Source organism: Bombina bombina, chromosome 1 (assembly GCF_027579735.1).
Source record: "Bombina bombina isolate aBomBom1 chromosome 1, aBomBom1.pri, whole genome shotgun sequence".
NCBI classification, from domain to species: Eukaryota; Metazoa; Chordata; class Amphibia; order Anura; family Bombinatoridae; genus Bombina; species Bombina bombina.
In genome coordinates this window covers 678,706,106-678,729,115 of record NC_069499.1, presented here as the reverse complement: position 1 = coordinate 678,729,115, position 23,010 = coordinate 678,706,106, and the positions used below count along the sequence as shown (strand labels likewise).

General features: G+C 40.3%; 1 protein-coding gene across 2 annotated transcripts in view; it reads left to right on the top strand.

Annotated features, from left to right (window-relative positions):
• Positions 1–23,010, top strand: part of CD99L2 (CD99 molecule like 2) — a 294,098-nt gene that overhangs the window by 175,462 nt on the left and 95,626 nt on the right. Inside the window, exons 5-8 of one of the 2 annotated variants that reach the window (XM_053699157.1) lie at positions 15,698–15,781; positions 16,700–16,777; positions 18,128–18,175; positions 21,274–21,336. In XM_053699157.1, coding sequence (XP_053555132.1) covers positions 15,698–15,781; positions 16,700–16,777; positions 18,128–18,175; positions 21,274–21,336 — 273 coding nt within the window. The remainder of the gene's footprint in view (positions 1–15,697; positions 15,782–16,699; positions 16,778–18,127; positions 18,176–21,273; positions 21,337–23,010) is intronic. The other variant, XM_053699159.1, reaches the window with a different exon arrangement.

Here is a 23,010-nt window from a genome sequence, read left to right as displayed (position 1 = left end):
AAAATTATGAAATGGTCTTTATGGTTTGATCTTTCAAGCAATCAAACCCTGGTGAACTACATTGAATTTGAGGGGAAGGTAGGGATTTTACAAGGTGGTGTATTGGGCAGTAACACTTAGCAGCTGCCCTCGCAGGGACTGTGCTGGTGTACTTATTTTAAAAATAGGGGCAGTTCCTGCGAGTGGCGAGATGTCTCTTATTGAAAGTAATGGAGCTCGCTGGAAAGGGACACGTCGCACTGTGGAGCAAAATGAGCAGGGGACGCACTTTAAAAATGAAATCCTGCAGCCAATATAAATCACATTTGGCTTCTTTCTTCGTATAGCATCTTACATTCACCTATATTTTCTTATGCATGTGTTTGTCTATTAAGGTTATAAGTATTTTGAGTGTTTTGAGAAAATCTCACCACCTTATAGTTGTGAGAAATACTGAGATCTGTAGTGTGAAAATCTTACGCTTAGATTAAAAAACATTTCATATAGGCCCATGGAACACCCATTTCTCTTGTAAGGTGTATCCAGTCCACGGATCATCCATTACTTGTGGGATATTCTCCTTCCCAACAGGAAGCTGCAAGAGGATTACCCACAGCAGAGCTGTCTATATAGCTCCTCCCCTAACTGCCACCTTCAGTCATTCTCTTGCAGCTCTCGACAAGGGAAGTAGCTAGAGATATGTGGTGATTTAGTGTAGTTTATCTTCAATCAAAAGTTTGTTATTTTTAAATGGTACCAGCGTTGTACTGTTTTTACCTCAGGCAGAAATTAGAAGAAGAGTTTTGCCTGAGGTTTTTAATGATCTTAGCAGGTTGTAACTAAGGTCCACTGCTGTTCTCACACATAACTGAAGAGTATGGAAAAACTTCAGCTGGGGGAACGGCTGGCAGAATTAACTGCCCTGAGGAATGTTCAGTATATTTTTTCTAGAGAGATGATAAGAAGTCTAGAAAATGCTGACAGTGCCTGATATATTTAAGGTAAGCCTGATTGCAGTGATTTAATAAACGACTGGCATCATGCTTGCAGTAAAGGGTAATATTCATGTTACTTGCTCTTATGGCTTAGTATGTTAAACGTTTACAAGATTTATAAGAACGTTTTTTTACTAAGGGTGATAAATATTTATTTGGGGGCCTAGTTTTCCACATGGCTGTTATTTTACTCTTAGGAGTAGTTTTTAAGGCCCTCTGACTTTGAGTGCATGGTGGGAGGGGCCTATTTTTGCGCTCTATTTGCGCAGTTATTTTTACATTCTGAGACATCCAGCTTCCCTGAAGGAGTCCCCTGCCTGACATTGGACCTCTGTAAAGGGTTTTTGTGACTACAAAAGTCATTTTATGGGAAGGTAGGAGCCACAGTAGAGCTGTGGCAGTTTGCTTGTGACTGTTATAACGGTTTTACCGTTTTTTGCTTCGTTTTTGAGCCTGAGGGGTTAATCATCCATTTGCAAGTGGGTGCAATGCTATTTTAGTCTAGTACCGTATATACACTGTAAAAATTTCATAGAGTTAACAGCTTTTTTCACTGTTTTGCAGTTTTTGTGTTTGTTTCTTTCCCTTAAAGGCACAGTACCGTTTTTTATATTCTGCTTTTTCACATTAATTAAAGTGTTTTCAAAGCTTGCTGGTCTCATTACTGTCTGTTAAACATGTCTGACATAGAGGAAACTCCTTGTTCATTATGTTTAGAAGCCATTGTGGAACCCCCTCTTAGAATGTGTACCAAATGCACTGATCTTACTATAAGTTATAAAGACCATATTCTGGCTTTAAAAGATTTATCACCAGAGGAAATTGAGAAGGGGGAAGTTATGCCGACTAACTCTCCCCACGTGTCAGAACCTATAACTCCCACTCAAGGGACAACAAGTACATCTAGCGCGCCCATAGCGTTTACCTTACAAGACATGGCAGCAGTTATGGATCATACCCTTACAGCGGTATTGTCCAAACTGCCAGGGTTACAAGGAAAGCGAGACAGCTCTGGGGCTAAGAAAAATACAGAGCTCTCTGACGCTTTAGTAGCTATGTCTAATATACCCTCACAATGTGCAGAAGCTGAGGCAGGAGAGCTTCTATCTGTGGGTGATTTTTCTGACTCAGGGAAGACACTTCAACCTGATTCTGATATGTCTACATTTAAATTTAAGCTTGAACACCTCCGCGTGTTGCTCAGGGAGGTTTTAGCAACTCTGGATGACTGAGACGCCATTATAGTCACAGAGAAATTGTGTAGATTGGATAAATACTATGCAGTGCCTGTTTACACTGATGTTTTTCCAATACCTAAAAGGTTTTCAGAAATTATTACTAAGGAATGGGATAGACCAGGTGTACCGTTCTCTCCCCCTCCTGTTTTTAAAAAGATGTTTCCCATAGATGCCGCTACACGGGACTTGTGGCAAACGGTCCCTAAGGTGGAGGGAGCAGTCTCTACCCTAGCTAAGCATACAACTATCCCCGTAGAGGACAGTTGTGCTTTTCTAGATCCAATGGATAAAAAATTAGAGGGTTACCTAAAGAAAATGTTTATTCAACAAGGTTTTATTCTCCAGCCCCTTGCATGCATTGCCCCTGTCACTGCTGCTGCGGCCTTCTGGTTTGAGTCTCTAGAAGAGGCTCTACAGGTAGAAACCCCATTGGATGATATCCTTGACAAGCTTAAAGCTCTTAAGCTAGCCAATTCATTTGTTTCTGACGCCATTGTTCATTTAACCAAACTAACGGCTAAGAACTCATGTTTTGCTATTCAGGTGCGTAGGGCATTATGGCTTAAATCCTGGTCAGCTGACGTTACTTCAAAGTCTAAGCTTCTCAACATTCCCTTCAAGGGGCAGACCCTATTCGGGCCTGGACTGAAGGAGATCATTTCTGATATTACTGGAGGAAAAGGTCACGCCCTTCCTCAGGGTAGGTCCAACAAATTAAGGACCAAACAGACTAATTTTCGTGCCTTTCGAAACTTCAAGAGTGGCGCAGCTTCAACTTCCTCTAATACAAAACAAGAGGGACATTTTGCCCAGTCCAAGCCGGTCTGGAGACCTAACCAGGCTTGGAACAAAGGAAAGCAGGCCAAAAAAACTGCTGCTGCCTCTAAGACAGCATGAAAGATCAGCCCCCGATCCGGTAACGGATCTAGTAGGGGCAGACTTTCTCTCTTCGCCCAGGCTTGGGCAAGAGATGTCCAGGATCCCTGGGCGTTGGAAATTGTGTCCCAGGGATATCTTCTGGACTTCAAGGCTTTTTCCCCAAAAGGAAGATTTCATCTCTCACAATTATCTGCAAACCAGATAAAGAGAGAGGCATTCTTACATTGTGTTCAAGACCTCCTAGTTATGGGAGTGATCCACCCAGTTCCAAAGGAGGAACAGGGGCAAGGCTTCTATTCAAATCTGTAGTTCCCAAGAAAGAGGGAACCTTCAGACCAATTTTAGATCTCAAGATCCTAAACAAATTTCTCAGGGTCCCATCCTTCAAGATGGAGACTATTCGAACCATCCTACCTATGATCCAGGATGGTCAATATATGACTACCATGGACTTAAAGGATGCTTATCTTCACATTCCGATACACAGAGATCATCATCGGTTTCTCAGGTTCGCCTTCCTAGACAGGCATTAACAGTTTGTGGCTCTTCCCTTTGGGTTAGCTACGGCACCAAGAATCTTTACGAAGGTTCTGGGGTCACTCCTGGCGGTCCTAAAGCCGCGGGGTATAGCAGTAGCCCCTTACCTAGACGACATTCTGATACAGGCGTCGAATTTTCAAATCGCCAGGTCCCATCCGGACATTGTTCTGGCATTCCTGAGGTCTCATCGCCAGGTCCCATCCGGACATTGTTCTGGCATTCCTGAGGTCTCATGGGTGGAAAGTGAACGAAGAAAAGAGTTCTCTATCCCCTCTCACAAGGGTTTCCTTCCTAGGAGCTCTAATAGATTCTGTAGAAATGAAGATTTATCTGACAGAGGCCAGGTTGTCAAAACTTCTAAATTCCTGCCGTGTTCTTTATTCTACTTCTCGCCCTTCAGTGGCTCAGTGTATGGAAGTAATCGGCTTAATGGTAGCGGCAATGGACATAGTGCCGTTTGCCCGCCTACATCTCAGACCACTGCAACTCTGCATGCTCAATCAGTGGAATGGGGATTACACAGATTTGTTCCCTCTACTAAATCTGGATCAAGAGACCAGGGATTCTCTTCTCTGGTGGCTATCTCGGGTCAATCTGTCCAAGGGTATGACCTTCCGCAGGCCAGATTGGACAATAGTAACGACAGATGCCAGCCTTTTGGGCTGGGGTGCAGTCTGGAACTCCCTGAAGGCTCAGGGCTCATGGACTCAGGAGGAGGCACTTCTTCCGATAAACATTCTGGAACTAAGAGCGATATTCAATGCTCTTCAGGCTTGGCCTCAGCTTGCTGCGGTCAGGTTCATCAGATTTCAGTTGGACAATATCACGACTGTAGCCTACATCAACCATCAAGGGGGAACAAGGAGTTCCCTAGCAATGTTGGAGGTTTCAAAAATAATTCTATGGGCAGATGTTCACTCTTGCCTTCTATCAGCTATCCATATCCCAGGAGTAGAGAACTGGGAGGCGGATTTTCTAAGTCGACAGACTTTTCATCCGGGGGAGTGGGAACTCCATCCGGAGGTGTTTGCGCAGTTGATTCAACTTTGGGGCAAACCAGAACTGGATCTCATGGCGTCTCGTCAGAATGCCAAGCTTCCATGTTATGGATCCAGGTCCAGGGATCCCAAGGCAGCACTGATAGATGCTCTAGCAGCGCCTTGGTTCTTCAACCTGGCTTATGTGTTTTCATCGTTTCCTCTGCTCCCTCGTCTGATTGCCAAGATCAAGCAGGAGAGAGCTTCGCTGATTTTGATAGCACCTGCGTGACCACGCAGGACTTGTTATGCAGATCTGGTGGACATGTCATCCTTTCCACCATGGACTCTGCCGCTGAGACAGGATCTTCTACTTCAGGGTCCTTTCAACCATCCAAATCTAATTTCTCTGCGTCTGACTGCTTGGAGATTGAACGCTTGATTTTATCAAAGCGTGGTTTCTCCGAGTTGGTCATTGATACCTTAATACAGGCGCGAAAGCCTGTCACTAGGAAAATCTATCATAAGATATGGTGTAAATATTTTCATTGGTCTGAATCCAAGGGTTACTCATGGAGTAAAGTCAGGATTCCTAGGATATTATCCTTTCTCCAAGAAGGATTGGAGAAGGGTTTGTCAGCTAGTTCCTTAAAGGGACAGATTTCTGCTCTGTCTATTCTTTTGCACAAACGTCTGGCTGAGGTTCCAGATGTTCAGGCATTCTGTCAGGCTTTTGTTAGAATCAAGCCTGTGTTTAAACCTGTTGCTCCGCCATGGAGTTTAAATTTAGTTCTTAAAGTTCTTCAAGGGGTTCCGTTTGAACCTTTGCATTCCATAGATATTAAGCTCTTATCTTGGAAAGTTCTGTTTTTAGTAGCTATCTCCTCGGCTCGAAGAGTTTCAGAGTTATCTGCTTTACAATGTGATTCCCCTTATCTCGTTTTCCATGCAGATAAGGTAGTGTTACGTACCAAACCTGGTTTTCTACCTAAGGTGGTATCTAATAAGAATATCAATCAGGAGATTGTTGTTCAGTCACTGTGTCCTAATCCTTCTTCAAAGAAGGAACGTCTATTACACAATCTTGACATGGTTGGTGCTTTAAAGTTTTATTTACAAGCTACTAAAGATTTTCGTCAAACATCTGCATTGTTTGTTGTCTACTCTGGACAGAGGAGAGGCCAAAAGGCTTTGGCAACTTCTCTTTCTTTTTGGCTAAGAAGTATAATCCGCTTAGCTTATGAGACTGCTGGCCAGCAGCCTCCTGAAAGGATTACAGCTCATTCTACTAGAGCGGTAGCTTCCACATGGGCTTTTAAGAATGAGGCTTCTGTTGAACAGATTTGTAAGGCGGCGACTTGGTCTTCGGTTCATACTTTTTCAAAATTCTACAAATTTGATACTTTTGCTTCTTTGGAGGCTATTTTTGGGAGAAAGGTCTTACAGGCAGTGGTGCCTTCCGTTTAATCGCCTGCCTTGTCCCTCCCTTCATCCGTGTCCTATAGCTTTGGTATTGGTATCCCACAAGTAATGGATGATCCGTGGACTGGATACACCTTACAAGAGAAAACAAAATTTATGCTTACCTGATAAATTTATTTCTCTTGTGGTGTATCCAGTCCACGGCCCGCCCTGTTATTTTAAGGCAGGTGTTTTTTACTTATTTTTAAACTACAGTCACCACTGCACCCTATAGTTTCTCCTTTTTCTTGCTTGTCTTCGGTCGAATGACTGGAGGTGGCAGTTAGGGGAGGAGCTATATAGACAGCTCTGCTGTGGGTGATCCTCTTGCAGCTTCCTGTTGGGAAGGAGAATATCCCACAAGTAATGGATGATCCGTGGACTGGATACACCACAAGAGAAATAAATTTATCAGGTAAGCATACATTTTGTTTTTCAGCTCATTTTAGGAAAAAACTATTAGAAATTTGTACTTGAGTACAAAATACAAAGCCTAAGATTTTTGCACATCCAGTGTACTTCAAATTACGTTTTATGCTGTGCGTATTTAATACAATGTATTCCTGTTTCATTTCCATACAAATTTTACGTTTTGATAAAATACAAATTTGTTACGATTTTTGATACACCTTAATAAAAATATTTGTGTGGATGGTTAAATTATTCGTTTTGTAATATTTTTTAAATATGTATTTTATTGTGCACTTTTGTAATGTATGCATCTCCTTCCCATATGAAAATGCAGTATACGCCCCTTAGCGAGATTCTTTATTCAGGGTGCAAAAGTGGCTTTAGATAATCCAAGGAAATAGAAGTACTGGTGAGCAATTCTGTAATCATCTTGCCAGCTCAGAAACCTTTAGATCATTCGGCCCTTAGTATAATGCTGTAGTTAGTTCACCCTATTTGGATTACATCATACCTCTCCTTTCGATCACATCATTACATTCGGAGGCATCCAAGTTAGTTCATGGGAACAGCTGGTACAGTCCTCCTTTTAGAGATCTGTAGTGGAAGGCAATACCAGAGAGTTGACTTGTTTGGCGGCTTCCACCTTGCTGCATTATATGTTTACAAGAAACACACTTATTAAGCACAAGAGTTTGAAAACACATTGTGTTCAAGATGTATTTTATTCATCTTTCACTAGGTACACTAGAGGAGTAGAGATCTTGTTTAACACAAATAACTAATATAAAGTGGATAGGGTAATAACTGGGGGGGAAAAAGATTCTAGGTATTTTCTTATGGGTTAACCTTTAAAAATGTAGCATACATGATCTGTAATATTTATGGGCCAAATAAACAGGATAAAAGTTCTGGATTAATTTAGATAATATATACCATATTTAAATGCCAATATAATTTTATAAGATGACTTCAATATAGCCCCAAACTCCTATTTAAATAGCAGGCTGTCCCCTAATACATTGAGTTAAGCCCAATATAGGAAAATGTATTAGCTATTGTTGATATATAAGGAGGAGCAAAATTTCTAGAGGAGTCCAACTTTACATGCAATTCTAACTCACATATTAGGTTATCAAGAAAAGATCTTTTTCTAATCTCTGTATTTTTAATGTTTTGTATAAGATATTAAGATTTTTGAATTTATCTACTGATCATGCTCCTATTTGGTTAAACATAGGAACAGAATTATAGTTGGAATAAATTTACCTTTTTAACATATTGGGGCCGATTTACCAAGCGGTCAATCAGCCCCAATGCAGCTGTTTCCGTGCGATCCTTCAGGCTCGCTGGAAACAGGAGTTAAGAAGCAGCGGTCTTAAGACCGCTGCTCTTTAACTCGTCCGCCACCTCTGAGGCTGCGAACAGCAATCGGCCCGATCGAATACGATCTGGGTTGATTGACACCCGTGCTAGCGGCTGCGAATCTGCAGGGGGCGGCATTGCACAAGCAGTTCATGTCCACCCAACATATGATAAATCAGCCACTTTGTATGAAAACTATGCCTTTTAATAAATATATTGAAGACTTTAGACAAGATAGTATCTTACATAAGGAAAACAACAGACTGCTAAAGTTGTTTTCAGATATTTAAAGGAACAGTCTACTTGAATTTGTTATTTAAAAAGATATATAACGCCTTTACTATCCATTCCCCAGCTTTGCACAACCAACATTTGTTTTAATAATATACTTTATAACCTTTAAACCTCTAAATGTCTGACTGTTTCTAAGCCCCTCCAGGCCGTCTCTTATCTCAGTGCATTTTCTCAGCTTTGTATAGTTAGACAGTTCTAGTTCATGTGTGCCATAACATTGTGCTCACTCCTGATTTATTTATGAAGCAGCACTAATAGGCTAAAATGCAAGTTTGTAAATAGCTCTGAGATAAGGGGCAGTCTGCAGAGGCTTAGATACAAGGTAATCAGAGGTAAAAAGTATATGAATATAACATGTTAGCTATGCAAAACTGGGTAATGGGTAATAAAGGAATTATGTCTCTCTTTTTAAACAATAAACACTTTTTCAGGTAGACTGTCCTTTTAAACAAGCTAAAGAAAAAAATCTTTAACAATATATTGATAACTTACTCTGAATATTGTCAGAATTGATACATATACAATAAAAATACATCTAAACAGAAAAGCCGAGACTTCCGGTGGGCGGGCGTAGTGAGTGGAAGCAGGGGAGAGGAGCTCCGGTCTCTTAACAGCTGCTGGCTGCTGAAACATACCCAAAAAGCCCGGTAAAGCCACAATCCTTGGCAGGAGATTCGTTCCCCTACCCGGAGTGACAAAGGCAAGGAGTCTGACATCTGACTCCCCCACCGAGAAGGGGCATTTGAAAGGAGCAGAGCGGAGGGGCTAAGCTGCGGACATAGCAGCGATATAGCAAAAGCCCAGGCACATAGCGGAGGACAGCTACAGATCCACAAACACTAGGTGTTTGGGGACAGCTGAGGAGATACCGACCCGGTCAAGGGGTGAGTTCAAGTTTTGGCGGTTAAGCGCCATTTTCTATCAACCAGAGGGGAAAGTGAAAGTGTGTGACGCACCAATTAATAATACACATCCCAGCACGATTAGCACACAAGTTAAGGCCCAAGGGCTGAACACACAATAACAGTCTAAATTGGCTACACAATCGCTAACAGCTCAGAAGGCAGATATAAAAAAAAAAAGACAGAAGTAACTGGGAAGCTGAAATAGCACAACAGGCCCAAGATTAAATCCCCTGCTCTCATACCTGGAACCTTTACTACAAGGGACACTCAGATAGAGACACTAGGCATAAGCAACAGATTTAACCATTAATAATCACTTTTTGGCCCAAAGACATCGGGGCAGGTGCAGAGCGGAATTGCTGTTACACAGCACCAACTGGGAAAAGAAGTGTAAGAAGCAGTTAAAGGGACATTTTAAGCAAGAAACCGGCTATTACCCACACTCTAAGCCGCAGAAAAATTTGACTAACAGGTACAGACTCCCCCCTTTCTGGTCATTCAAAAGCCTCAAGACATGTAAACACAAAGTTGCAGCACAAGATCCCTGTAGCAAAGCCTTAAACTCACTGGTGAATACTACAACTAGCCCGACCTCACCTCATCTGAAGGGGCGCTCACATAATCCTTACCGGTGCTCTGCTTAATTAAGTAACAGCTTAATAAAGAGGTGTACCGCTGCGTGTACCATCATGCACGGCTAAGACACAATGGCTTCCACCCCCTCACTCACCAACCGCTAATTAAACATTACTGACCAACTTGAAAGTCCAGACAAACTCAGGCCTGACTGCCACTGCTCCATTATTTCTCTAGATCCTATTTACTACCCTGTCTTTAATGCTCGCAGTTGAGATAGCAACTGTGGGACTCTTGGAACTGTAGGCAAAAGTACTACGATTCATACTCTAAAAAACAGACACAATGACAAACAGATTGAAGAATGCAGACAAGAAAAAACATCAAGTTGAGCACCAACAAGCCCTAGGACAAGCAGAGGACATGGCACATGCCAGCCACATGGACACTCATCCAATTGTTTCTCAGATTTCAGCGCTCTTCTTGCCAAAGGTTGACCAGCTTCAAACTGGCATGGACTCTCTGACAGCAGAAGTGAAGACCTTTAATGGTAGGCTGACGCAGGCAGAGCAGAAAATTGCAGATGGGGAAAATCGACATAGAGAAACTGAAGCCCATGTCCACACCTTACAACAGCAGAATGAGTGGCTGTGGGCCAAAATTGACAATCTGGAAAACAGATCGCGTTGAAACAACCTGAGGATAGTGGGCATAGCGGAGTCACTCCCAGGATCACAACTAGTAGAGTTTGTAGAAAGTACCCTGCCGGGTTTGCTCAACATTCCTAAAGAGTCTCTACCGTACATAGTGGAAAGGGCGCACAGAGTGGGTGACCAGAGAAAGCAGAACGAGAAAAACCAACCACCACGCCAAGTCATGGTGAAATACCTTAATTTTAAAGACAAAGTATCTATCTTGCAAGCATACCGAAGGGCCCCTACACTGGAATACAATGGAAAACGGATATACCTGTTCCAGGACTATTCTGCGGCAGTGGCTGCCAGAAGACGAGAATTTTCACCATATTGCAAACAATTACTAGAACAAGGTAGAACGGCAGCCCTGTTATTTCCAGCAAGATTGAGACTCCAAACTGCGAGGGGTCCTTTGTTCTTTGACTCTCCCAATTTGCTGAAGCTTCACCTACAAAGGGAGAGTGAAGAACAGCAAAGTGAAAATGAAGACGACTCTGCTGCTTAGAATCTGAGCTATTGGCTGCATTGACAGAAGACTGTCAATCACAAAGGACTGGTAAAGTTACAGCACTCAAGAAATGTATCCTTGCAAAGTGAGGGGGGGGGGAGACCCCTCCTGATATTGCTGGACTAGAACATTAGTTCAGTGTTGACGAATTGGGTTTGTTAGGGGAGGGGGTAACGATTTTTTGTTGATTCTTGTTGTCTATTCCTTATGTTTGTTTACAATGTTTGTTGCTAGTACTAACCATTTGTACTTTAAGGAAGGAGGAGAGAGCTGATTGTCTTAAGTCTGGGTGCCACTCTGGGGGGAAGGGAGAAGAAGCTGCCCTGATCCACATTACAGTGAGTACTAACTGCCCACACACACTTTGCAACATTCTTGCCTCACAACAGATATCTGGGCCCTAGACACTGTAACCTGACACACCTAACAGACATATATCTGAGCACAAAATGAAGATAACCACATGGAATGTAGGAGGGATCACATCCCCAATAAAGAGAAAAGCGATACTCAGACAGCTGAATACCATAAAGACTGATATAGCTATACTAGAAGAGACACACCTCTCACAGAAAGAACATCAAAAACTCAAACAGGGTTGGGTAGGCGAGGTACTGAATACCCCATATGAGGGTAAAAGAGCGAGGGGGGTGGCGATACTCTTCCGCAAAGGTTTAAGCTACACGGTCATACAAACTACAACAGACACAGAGGGAAGATATCTGATAGTCAAATTAAAAATAGGGGCAATGCACATGGTACTCTGCAGGGTGTATGGCCTGCACACTGAAAAGAAAGAATTTATGACTCAACTACAGACCAGACTCATTCAGTTCTCAGACCTTCCACTGGTGGTGGTGGGGGGACTTCAATATAGCACCACACACACCAGCAGACAGGTTCCGCAACCCAACTATCACCTCACAACAGAAAATAATATGGAAGAGCTCGAAGAGAGAAACCCGTATCTTGCTAAATTTTAGGGACAACCTAGCCCTCTCGGATGTCTGGACAGACAGGAACCCAGAGGCTTGGGACTACACCTGTCTGCACCCAGCAAAGACGACTATGTCTCGAATAGATTACTTTCTGGTTGCCAGCTCCCTTTGCCCTCGTATTGTAGACATTAAGATTGATCCTATAACAATTTTCGACCACGCACCAGTCTCATTGAACATAGACACAGAGGTACCACATAAAAGAGCACACAGATGGAGATTCCCAACACACTTATATCATGACCTAAACTTGCGCAAATTCTTGATTGGAGACTGGCTAGCTTACAAGGATTTAAATACCCAACATCTAAATGATATCTCACTTTTCTGGGAATCAGCAAAGGCGGTGCTGAGGGGGGTGGTGACAGCATAAGCTGCCAAGGTTGAAAAAACACGTAGAATGAGGGGAGAACTACTTCTGCGCCAGCTGCTTAATGCTAGGAATAAGTACTTGCGCAACCCCACTGAACAGCACAGACTTACATACAGGGAAGTTAAAGGCCTTAGGGACACATACCTCATTCAGACAACGACTGCTGCTCAGAATCGCTCACAAGCCAGATACTATCAATATGGAAACCGCACTGGGAAATTGCTAGCAAGACTCACGAGGTTAGATAGAAAACCAAACACCATCATAGCAATCAAAGATGGGGACACTACTCTCACTCGCGACCCTGATAAACAACAGGCATTTACTTCTTACTACTCAAACTTATATGACTCCCAAGACATTGACCCAGAAAAAAAAGAACAGTTTTGGAGGGACCTAACACTACCGCAACTAGACGAAGACCAGGTACAGACACTCAATGCCCCAATCCAGCCTTTGGAAATGAATAAGGCCATTAAATCACTTCCCTTAGAAAAAACTCCGGGACCAGACGGATTGCCAGGTGAATTCTATAAATTGCTACAACAAATGCTACTGAGCTGGACCCCCCTTCCATTGAGGCTGTCGGGGAGAGTGGGGCTCATTAAAATGATCCTATTCCCCAAGCTCCTTTATAACCTACAGATGCTCCCCGAACTATTACACAAGAAGGACTTAGGGGCCCTAAATAGAGACATCCTACACTTCCTTTGGAGAGGGAAAAAACACAGAATCCGTTACCAGAAATTGACATGTCAGCCAGAGCAGGGTGGTATGGGTCTTCCAAACATCGAGCACTACAACTGGGCAGCTTTGACAAAATACGTCATGGACTGGCTGGTAGACGGGGGGGGGGGGGGGCGCTTCACTAATCATTCACTGGAATCAGAGATCATCAAACCATGGTCACTAAAAATGCTACCACACATGAATCACACTCAGCTAGATCCCATTCTGGGGAGGGTAGGTCTTCTCCGTCACCCCATTGAGGCGTGGTGGAAATTGTGTAGAGCTCTTGGGGTCTCTCATAATCACATGGTGTACTTACCACTGGGGGGGAATCCAGACTTTCCGGCAGGCTTCACCACAAAACCATTCAAGCAATGGGAGGAAAGGGGGGTCAAAACTCTAAAGCAACTACTGTCAGATGACGGGACCACTGTCCGACCTTTTGTAGACTTGAGGGGAGATTATGGATTGCCCAACTCACACATTTCGCTTACCTACAGGCAAAACATTATGTACAAGACCTCCTAAGATCCGGGAACATGTTAGAGCCTGACTGTGTTATTTACAAACTCTTAAGACTGACAAAGGGAGGGATGACATCCATCTCACACACATATAATATACTCCAATCCAAACCAAATAAGTCCAATACTGAACATCTGAGTACAGTCTGGGGAGCTTTGATGGGACACAACCTTTCAGATCAATGTATAGAGCAAAGCTTCGTGGCAGTGAGGAGAGCATCTTTATCGAGTGACATAAGGGAATCCCACACCATGCTAGTACACAACGCATACATAACGCCCAAAATGTACCATAAATGGGTGCCAGACACATCGGGAATTTGCCCGAGATGCTCGCACCCAAACCCAAACATATTGCACATGATGTGGAATTGCTCAAAACTAACAAAATTCTGGGGGATGATACAGAGATGGGTAGAGAAAAGTATAAGGGAAAAGGTCCAGTGGTCAGATGAACTTGTGATTTTCCTACACCCACAAACAAAATCACGCAAACACACAGAGTTCCTATCCAATGTGATATTACAAGCACGAAAACTCATTCTGAGGCAATGGATGTTGCAGCGACCGCCAAGCCTAACACAGCTTAAAGAAGTAGTGAGAAAACAAATGATATGCGAACAACTTGATACGCAGGGAGACATAACATGCAGAACCAAGAAATTTATGAATAAATGGGAACCCTTTATAAACACTCTGGATTTAGCACACCAAAAGCAGATTATCTACCCGTTCAAGGACACGGAGTTCATACTGAATGCCCAATTACATGGGAAGTGGAACATATTCACCTAGAAACTATACACAACAACATAACTTGATATGGGTTAAATAGGGAAACAGTGGACCCTGGAGTGGCACCCGGGGGGGGGGGGGGGGGAGGGATGAGAAAAGGACAAGCTATAGGGAGGGAGAGAGATAAGCACCTTTTCAGATACATCTAAGTTGACTCATGTTAAATTAAAGCTGTTGTAAAAGTTAAAAGTAAATGGTTCTGTTGGCTATTGTTCTCCCCAAATGAGGGGGGAGGTGGGTATTAGAAGAATGAGTAGTGTAATGGGGGGGGGGGGGGAGATTGGGGGGGGGGGGGGGAATGAAAACTATGGTGCCCTTGCAGTGATAATGTATGACAAAAATTGTATGCAAGAAGCTTTGTTATGTAACTCACAATGATGTCGCTGTAATTGGTACTGATAAATAAAGTATTTAAAAAAAGAAAGAAAAGCCAAACTATTTCTTTAAAAGACAGTAAATTCCATAGATTTGGAAATAAAGCTGGTAAACTTTGGCCTATGTGGTTAAAACACAGGGAAAAAGTTACAATATTTCTACTAGCAAAGTAAATTGAAACTTTCACAAATACTGAATCTATTTTAAGTATTATGAAAATCTATATCTTGCTCAGAAGAAAGGTAATATAAAACAGGCTTTAAATAAGGATAATTCAGAAGAGAAAATTGTACTAGTAAAACTATGCCATCTGTGAAAGTACCAGGTCCTGATGATTTACCAGGGGAATTCTATAAGATATTACCAGAGTGGTAGATCCATTATATGATTTATTTAATACTCTACAAAGAACAATCTATTCCTTTTTAATTAAGGCAGCATATGTAATTTTCAAACAAGGTAAAGTCATTAAATTAAAGGGACAGTGTACCCAAAAACTAAAATACAATATTTTGATAAAGAATTGTGCATAGATAAAAAATTTCATTGACATGTATTAACAATTTGGCAGCTAAAGTAGCTTAATTCTATAAGTTCTATACATTAACTATGAACTATGTGCAGCGCATATAGAGTTAAGCTCATCAAGCAGTGTGAATTTCAGCTGCTTGTGCAATCTGCAGCTCCTGATTTATTGCTCAGACAGCCTATGCAGCAAGCTAAACTAAAAGCAGCAGTGATAAGGGGGCAGAGGGACTGGTCTTTAATTTGAGATTATTCTTTAAAGTGGTTCAAATGAATTATGAACCAACAAGGAGGGTTAACACATTTACATCTGTATTAGAATTGCTCTAATAAATGGTTAACTTTCTAATTTGTGCTGACCACTGGCTTCTGTGTCTATCAGTGACTTACATATTTCACCAGGGGTAATTTATATTTTGTTTCATGAGTTAGTGCCGGAATAAGGATATTTCTTTTTTCTCTTTTAATTGCTAATATATATATGTGATTTATTATTTTATATTACCATCTCAAAGTGTTTAATGTCCCTTTTAAAGAACATTGTTTTCTTTTTTGCAGGTGGCATAGACTTTTTTGATACGCCAAGCAAACCAACACCAAAACCATCCAGACCAACAAAAAAAGTGCCTGCAAGAAAACCAGGTAATATTGCAGATAGTTTAATAATACAAGATTGTGATTTAAAGGGACAACATTAACATTACATATTAATTCTATACAATTTTCTTGCTATAGAATAGCATCAGTCAAGTCTAAACATTTTAATACAAATTAACATTTTGTGTGCTGTAGTTGCTTTTCAATAGCCAGATTCCACCCACATTGCACACTGTTTGTCCGCTGCCTGTTCAGTGCAAAGCTGTGGGGAACCTTGTCCACATGGGGCCCTTACTCTGAATTTTAAAATGAGCAGTAGATTTTTTTTTTCTCTCAAATGTTAGGTTCCTGCCTTTTCCCTGCCCTCTGTATCATGTGACAGCCATCAGCCAATCGCAATATAATGTATTTACTGTGAACTTTTGCACATGTTTAGGAGGAACTGGTGCCTCAAAAAGTGTGCCTATAAAAAGATAAGTGCACAATTTTAATATTGGAATTTAATTAGAATGTTGTATTTGTTCTTTTTAATTACATGCTCTATCTGATTTATGAAAGTTTAACTTTGACTTTAGTGTCCATTTAAAGGAACATTAAAGTATTTTTGCTTCATCTGAGAGGTATTTTGCAATGCATTGCATTTTATTTATTTATTTTATTTTTTGTAGCAGATGTTCCTGTACCGAGGAAAAAACAAACATTTTTTATTCCTGTGTGTGGTGTGACACTGTCCACCAATAAAGCAGTGGGTTTGTGCTTACCAACCAGTGAGCAATCAGTCCCCTAGGGTTCAGTTGCTGTACATAGACGTAGACTTCCTGTTAGCTTATACATCAAATTAAACACAGCTTTAATGTAATCATTTTTCATACAGAGTTTTAAGATGTGGTCTTTAATTTGCATGAAAAAACTTTTGGAAGTTTAATGTCCCGTTAACTTAATTTCTTTTTTTCCCCCCCTAAGATCCCAATGATTTTGACTTATCTGATGCCCTAGATGGAAGAAATGATGGCAAATATGATGGGAGAGGAGGAGGAGGAGGTATTTTGTCTTTTACATTAATATGTTTACTTGCATGTTTATTTGTTAACAATGTTCACATCTTTATTAATTCAGGAATAATTAGTACAGTCCATTATCCAGTGGCCCAGCTCACAAGGTAAAGGGCCATAGCAGCTTTTCCCCCGCTGCTCCAATTCCCAGAGCTCCTTCTATAACTGCAACTTTTTGGCATATGTCGTAGGAACTCACCAACCATTTGTCTGAATAATTTAAAGATCCATTAAGTCAGGGGAATATTTTGACCAAGACCAACTAGGCCTCTGCCTCAAGCAACATCATTTGGGGGGCCAGCAAATTTTTAGTAACAGTTCAGTGTCACGATACCTTACCACACTTCTGAATCCTGCTAGAAATGTATGGAGAAAATTAGCTTAACTTTTTTAGTGATGGTGTGTATCTGTAGCTAGGGATTCTGGGTAGGGACCAGTAAATTTCCATCACAACGTCTAACTTTTTTTTTTTTTAATTCTTATTTCTATTTCTATTTACATATCTCAAAAAGGACACACTAGCATGAAAAAACGATTTTATCTTCCCTTTTAAAGGGATATGAAACCCAAACATTTTGTTTCGTGATTCAAACAGATTATATAATTTAAAAAAAGTTTTCAATTTACTTCTATTATCAAATTTGTTTCGCTCCCATGATATCCTTCGTTGAAGAGATACCTAGGTAGGCATCATGAACACTACATGGCAGGAAATAGTGCTCTTGCAAATGGATAACATTCTTGCAAAACTGCTGCCATATAGTGTTCCAGAAATGGGCCGGCTCCTATGCTTGTGTCCCTGCTTTTTAACAAAAAATACCAAGAGAAAGAAGAAAAATTGATAATAGTAGTAAATTGGAATGTTGTTTAAAATTGCATGGATTTTTTGAATCATTAAAAAGATTTTGGGTTTCATTTCCCTTTTAAGAAAATGACTTGTTGACTGAATATTTCTTTGGCTCTATTAGACACGTGCATTCGTTCTCTTCAAAACCGAATGAATAATACGGCTGCGGACAACTGCATTCAGGGTTTTTTTGGCGCCAGATTTCTTCTTCTGACAGTGCAACACACCAAGGTCTGCGAAAAAGTGCAGTACACAAAGATCTGTGCAAATCCAAAGAAATCTGGTTCAGAAAAAAGCTAAAAGCCAATGCCCGGAGCCATATTCGGCACTTGTGCACAGAATACAACTATTGCACATGTCTAGAACCTATCATTTATTTTTTTTGTAAAATGGGTATCTTAGTTTTTCACATATTACTAAAATATTCAATGTTATTTATGGATGTTTTGATTTAAATATAGAAGCATAAAGATGGCATTTTCATGGCTGTAGGTTCCAAGGATAAAGGTAAACTTGATCCCTCCGGAGGTAAACAAGCTGGTAAGAAGTCCATTTTGTGACAAAAGCTGTCACCTTTATGCTGTTTCATCTAACATATAGTGGTGTTCTCCAGAAGATTCCCTCTGCTTTAACCCAGATTAATTATTTTTTATCTTTTCTATTACTCATATCTTAGAAGGGAGACCCTTGTCTGCTTACAGCTTTTTAATGGAGCTAACGTTCAATACCCTTGGTCTAATCTTTCTTCACTTTGATATTTCTTCTCTAATTCCACATTTGTGCTGTTTGATGGGATAATAAATCTTTCCACAGTAGTTTTCATTCATTGGTGGTCAATGGGCAGAAGAGAGGTTAAACATGCAATCTAACCCATGCTGACTAAATATTTTTACTAGTTAATTGGAAATTGCAACAGTAGTTATTTAGATTATCATTTGTCTTTTTTATTTACATTTATAAAATTTAAATGTATTTTCTTTTTAAAAAAATTAAAGGCAGGTGAAAGAAACAATCAAACTTTCACAATTCAAATAGAACATGTAATTTTAAGACACCTTTAAATTCACTACTATTAAATGTATTTTGTTCTCTTGGTATCCTTTGTTGAAAAGCATGTGTACATATCCTCAGCAGCAATGCACTACTGGGAGCTAGCTGATGTTTGGTGGCTACACATATTTGTTGTGTATATATATATATATATATATATATCTTGTCATTGGCCCACCAGGTGTACTTACTTAGCTACCAGCAGTTCATTGCTGCTCTGGACTGACTATAACTATGGGCTTGATCTCAATCCTTTAGAGCAGTGTTCTTCAAACTTTCTTTTCCCAAGACCTAGTGCAATGATACCACATACCTTCACAACCCTATTTTTATGCTTAGTCTGAACATTTCTCAAGTAATATATAACAAGATAGTGACTAAAATGTGTGCACACTTTCAAGTTTGACTATAATCAGGAATAAAGTGTTGTCAATGGTAATAACACAGTCATACACCACGCGCACTCTCATACACCACGCGCACTCTCATACACCACGCGCACTCTCATACACCACGCGCACTCTCATACACCACGCGCACTCTCATACACCACGCGCACTCTCATACACCACGCACAGTCATACACCACACACATACACTCTTATATAGCATGCCACGCACGTTGTCCTACAATACACACACACTCTCCTACAACACACAAACACAAGTTGTGACCCAGTAATGGGTCCAGACCTATGGTTTGAAGAACACTGCTTTAGAAAAACTTATCTACAAAGATTCCCATAGACTTTAATGGTGAAGTTTGTTTAATCCATTGCACTTAAGCACAAGGTTATATACAAGCATTTAAAAAATGTTGCAACATTTATGCCCCTTTAACAGAACAAGCTAGAAATAGAGCATCTTGAATTTTGCTGTTTCATGCTGGTCTCTAGATGTTTAAAAAAAAAAGAAAAAAAAAAGTGATGGTGGGATTGATGTTTAAGCTGTCTTTACATGAACTTATACTGTCTACCTCTGTACCTATATTAATCTGAAAGCTTGCTCGTGCACTCGCCTACAACTTCTAACTTCCTTTCTTTGCTTTCCCAGGACTGTATGGTTTACTAATTCATTTATTTAATTCTAGGTTATCTGCTCAAATAGTTTAACATAAAAACTTCTGTCTTTTTGTAAAACTCTTTCGTATGATTATATAATGAAAATAAATCATTAGATGTGATTTATATGCATTATGTTATAGCAGTAAATATTAGTGATGTTTATCTTATTCACTTATGATTTGATCACACATTAAAGAGGCATTAAACTGCTCAGCTTGGGAACAATTTCATGTATGCAACGTTGTTCTAGTACAGATTAAAGGGACAGTATACACTCATTTTCATATAACTGCATGTAATAGACACTACTATAAAGAATAAGATGCACAGATACTGATATAAAAATCCAGTATAAAACTGTTTAAAAACTTACTTAGAAGCTTCCAGTTTAGCTCTGTTGAAAAGGCAGTTGGAAAGCCCACTGCAAGTGGGAAATAAAACCCTCCCCCCCTCCCCCTTCTTTTGCATATGAAAGGACCCTTTACACAAACAGGAGCAAGCTGGAGAAGGCAGCTGACGGTATTCACATAAAACTTTGGGGCTTGGTTAGGAGTCTGAAAATCAGAGCAATGTTATTTAAAAATAAGCAAAACTATCCATTTTTTGTAAAAAAAAAACTTTATGGGCTTTATAAATAGATCATCTACAAAATATTTATGCAAAGAAAAAATGAGTGTATAATGTCCCTTTAAAGGAACATTATATTGCTGGGTACATCTACAGTAGCAAGATTACTAGTCGCCATGCTATTGCATTTTCCTCATGTACCTGAAGCTCTCTTTAAAGCTGTTCTCTTATTTAAACTCATTACAGAAGCCAGTTGATTAAGCTCTGCATCTTTATACTGGGGGCGCCATATTGGTAGACATATTGATGAACTCTGACAGTACCAGTGCCCTTTAACAGTGATGTTATCAGCTTGGTGATAGCTGTACCTTGCACTTTCAATTAGCTTGCACAATAGAAAGTAGAAGAGTTGCATCTTTTCCAGTTTTTTTTACACCATTTAAGTTACTTAACAAATGTATAAATGCTCTCAGGAATAACACAGAGATGTGCAGACACTGAGTACAACTTCCACTCCGTATTGTGCAAGCTAAAGTGAAGGGCATGATACAACTGTTCAAGAAGGCAACAATATTACTGATCTGTGCATGTGCACTATTACTTCTACAGGGTACAAGAATACTTAAATTCCAAGATGGCTGCGCCCATTGTGAGTATACAGAACTTCATTCACTATCCAGAACTTTTTAACATTTAAAATAAGATTTAGGTACAGAAGAAAAAACAGCTTGTTTAGTAGTAGCTATGCTACTGTGGTTGTACCCAGCATTGCCCTTTTAATCTCAAGTAGAACAAGGTTACATACATATAACCACTCCCATGCTCAGGTTAACAATTGCCAGCATTTAGAGAAATGTAACTATTCATTGGGTATTGAGTAAAAATATGTGAACCTAAATGTGTGGGTTAGGCTGTCTTCTGTATTCTAATAATTAATCATGATCAATAAACTTTCAGACCTTTCAGATGATGATTTAGAAGATATTTTCAATGATGGCTACAGCCCTGACAAGAAAAAAGGTGAGTGAAACCAACATAAACCTCTATGCATTTTACTATTTTGTCACATATTCAACCATTTTACTGCTGAAATACAGTAATACAAATACATCAAAGTGACAATAAGTTCAAAATTAAACTATTATGATTCAGATTGAGCCTGCAATTTTAAACAACTTTCCAATTTACTTCTATCCTCTTATTTGCTTTTTTCTCATGGTATCCTTTGTTGAAGACAAGCCTGCTCTTTGGGCAGTGCGATAGAGGCACCCATCCAGGGCTCCTTGCTTTGGAGACCCCGGCAATGTCAGGGGTGAGGGTATAAAAAGGGGCAATGTACGTCCTATATTTTAACACTGAGTGTTGGGACAGGAGTCGGCCATGCAGGGGGAGGGAGAATAAAGGGAATGGTCTGATCGCCCCCCATAAATAGGTCTTCTCTAGGGTCTGTATAATTGAAAGGGTGGCCCTGGTTAAAGATCATACATAAGAAGTGTTAAAGGGACATTCAACACTAAATACATTTTTGTATATATAGGTGGTGAGGGTCCACAATATATTACTTTTTTTGGCACTTTTCTTCACTTCCTGTAAGAGTGAGGTGCGCATATTTTAGATGGCTCTGCTGTTTAGAAGGCTTCTTGCTGTTTTTGCTTCTCTGGAATCCGGATTGTAAACAGGATTGTTTTTTTCCTCAGTTTGCTGTGGGTTGCAGGACAGGTAGGGCACCTCAGTAAGTCTGCTGAGGTGTAGTGTTGCCTGGGGTATGTTTTCCTTGATTTTAGAAATTTAAAAAGAACATTTAATTTTTAAATGTTTTTTTGTTCTGTATTGTATCCTTTGTTAAAAGTTAAAAAATCAATTTTTTTTTTTAATTTTATTTTTTTATTTGCTTCTTTTTTTGTATTATAGATCAAGAGGCTGTGCAGGATGTTACCTGTAGATTATGTTTTGATGCCTAGGTGGAACACTCTTTTGTTCTTCATGTATTAAAAGAACTTTATCTTATAGAAATAGACTTTTTGACCCTGAGCCATCATTAGCTAAGGCGGATGCTGTTCAGGAGCCTCCTGTTTCAGATGTGCTGCAGCTGTCTCCTCAAGCGTCCCAATCCTATTCATCTGCACATGCAGTGCCCTGCATTTCCTCTCATGCTCCATCTGGGGTTACTTTGCAAGATATTGCTGCCCAGGTATCCTCTGCGGTATCTGAGGCATTGTCTGCTTTTCCCATGCTTCAGGGAAAATGCAAAAGGAAATTTTAAAGAAACAGTAACTAAGGTTTCTGATCCTGAAGTGGTTAATCAAAGTATTTCCTCTCAGAAGTCTGAGGATGAAAATTCATCGGGTGCATCTGAGGGTGAAATCTCGAATTCAGGCAGTATAATTCCTTCTGCTGAAGTTGTGTCCTTCAGATTTAAGCTGGAACACCTCCACTTGTTGCTTAACGAGGTTTTGGCTACCTTGGATGACTCCGATACTACTCTCGTTGTTAAACCTAAGAAGTCTAGTAAGCTGAACAAGTATTTTGATGTTTCACCTGCGGTGAAGGTATTTCCTGTTACAGACCGTGCTTCTGAGATTATTGCACGGGAGTGGGAGAGACCTGGTATTCCTTTTTCTCTAGCTCCTATTTTTAAGAAAATGTTTCCTATAGCTGACTATTAAAGAGTCATGGCAAATGGTTCCTAAGGTG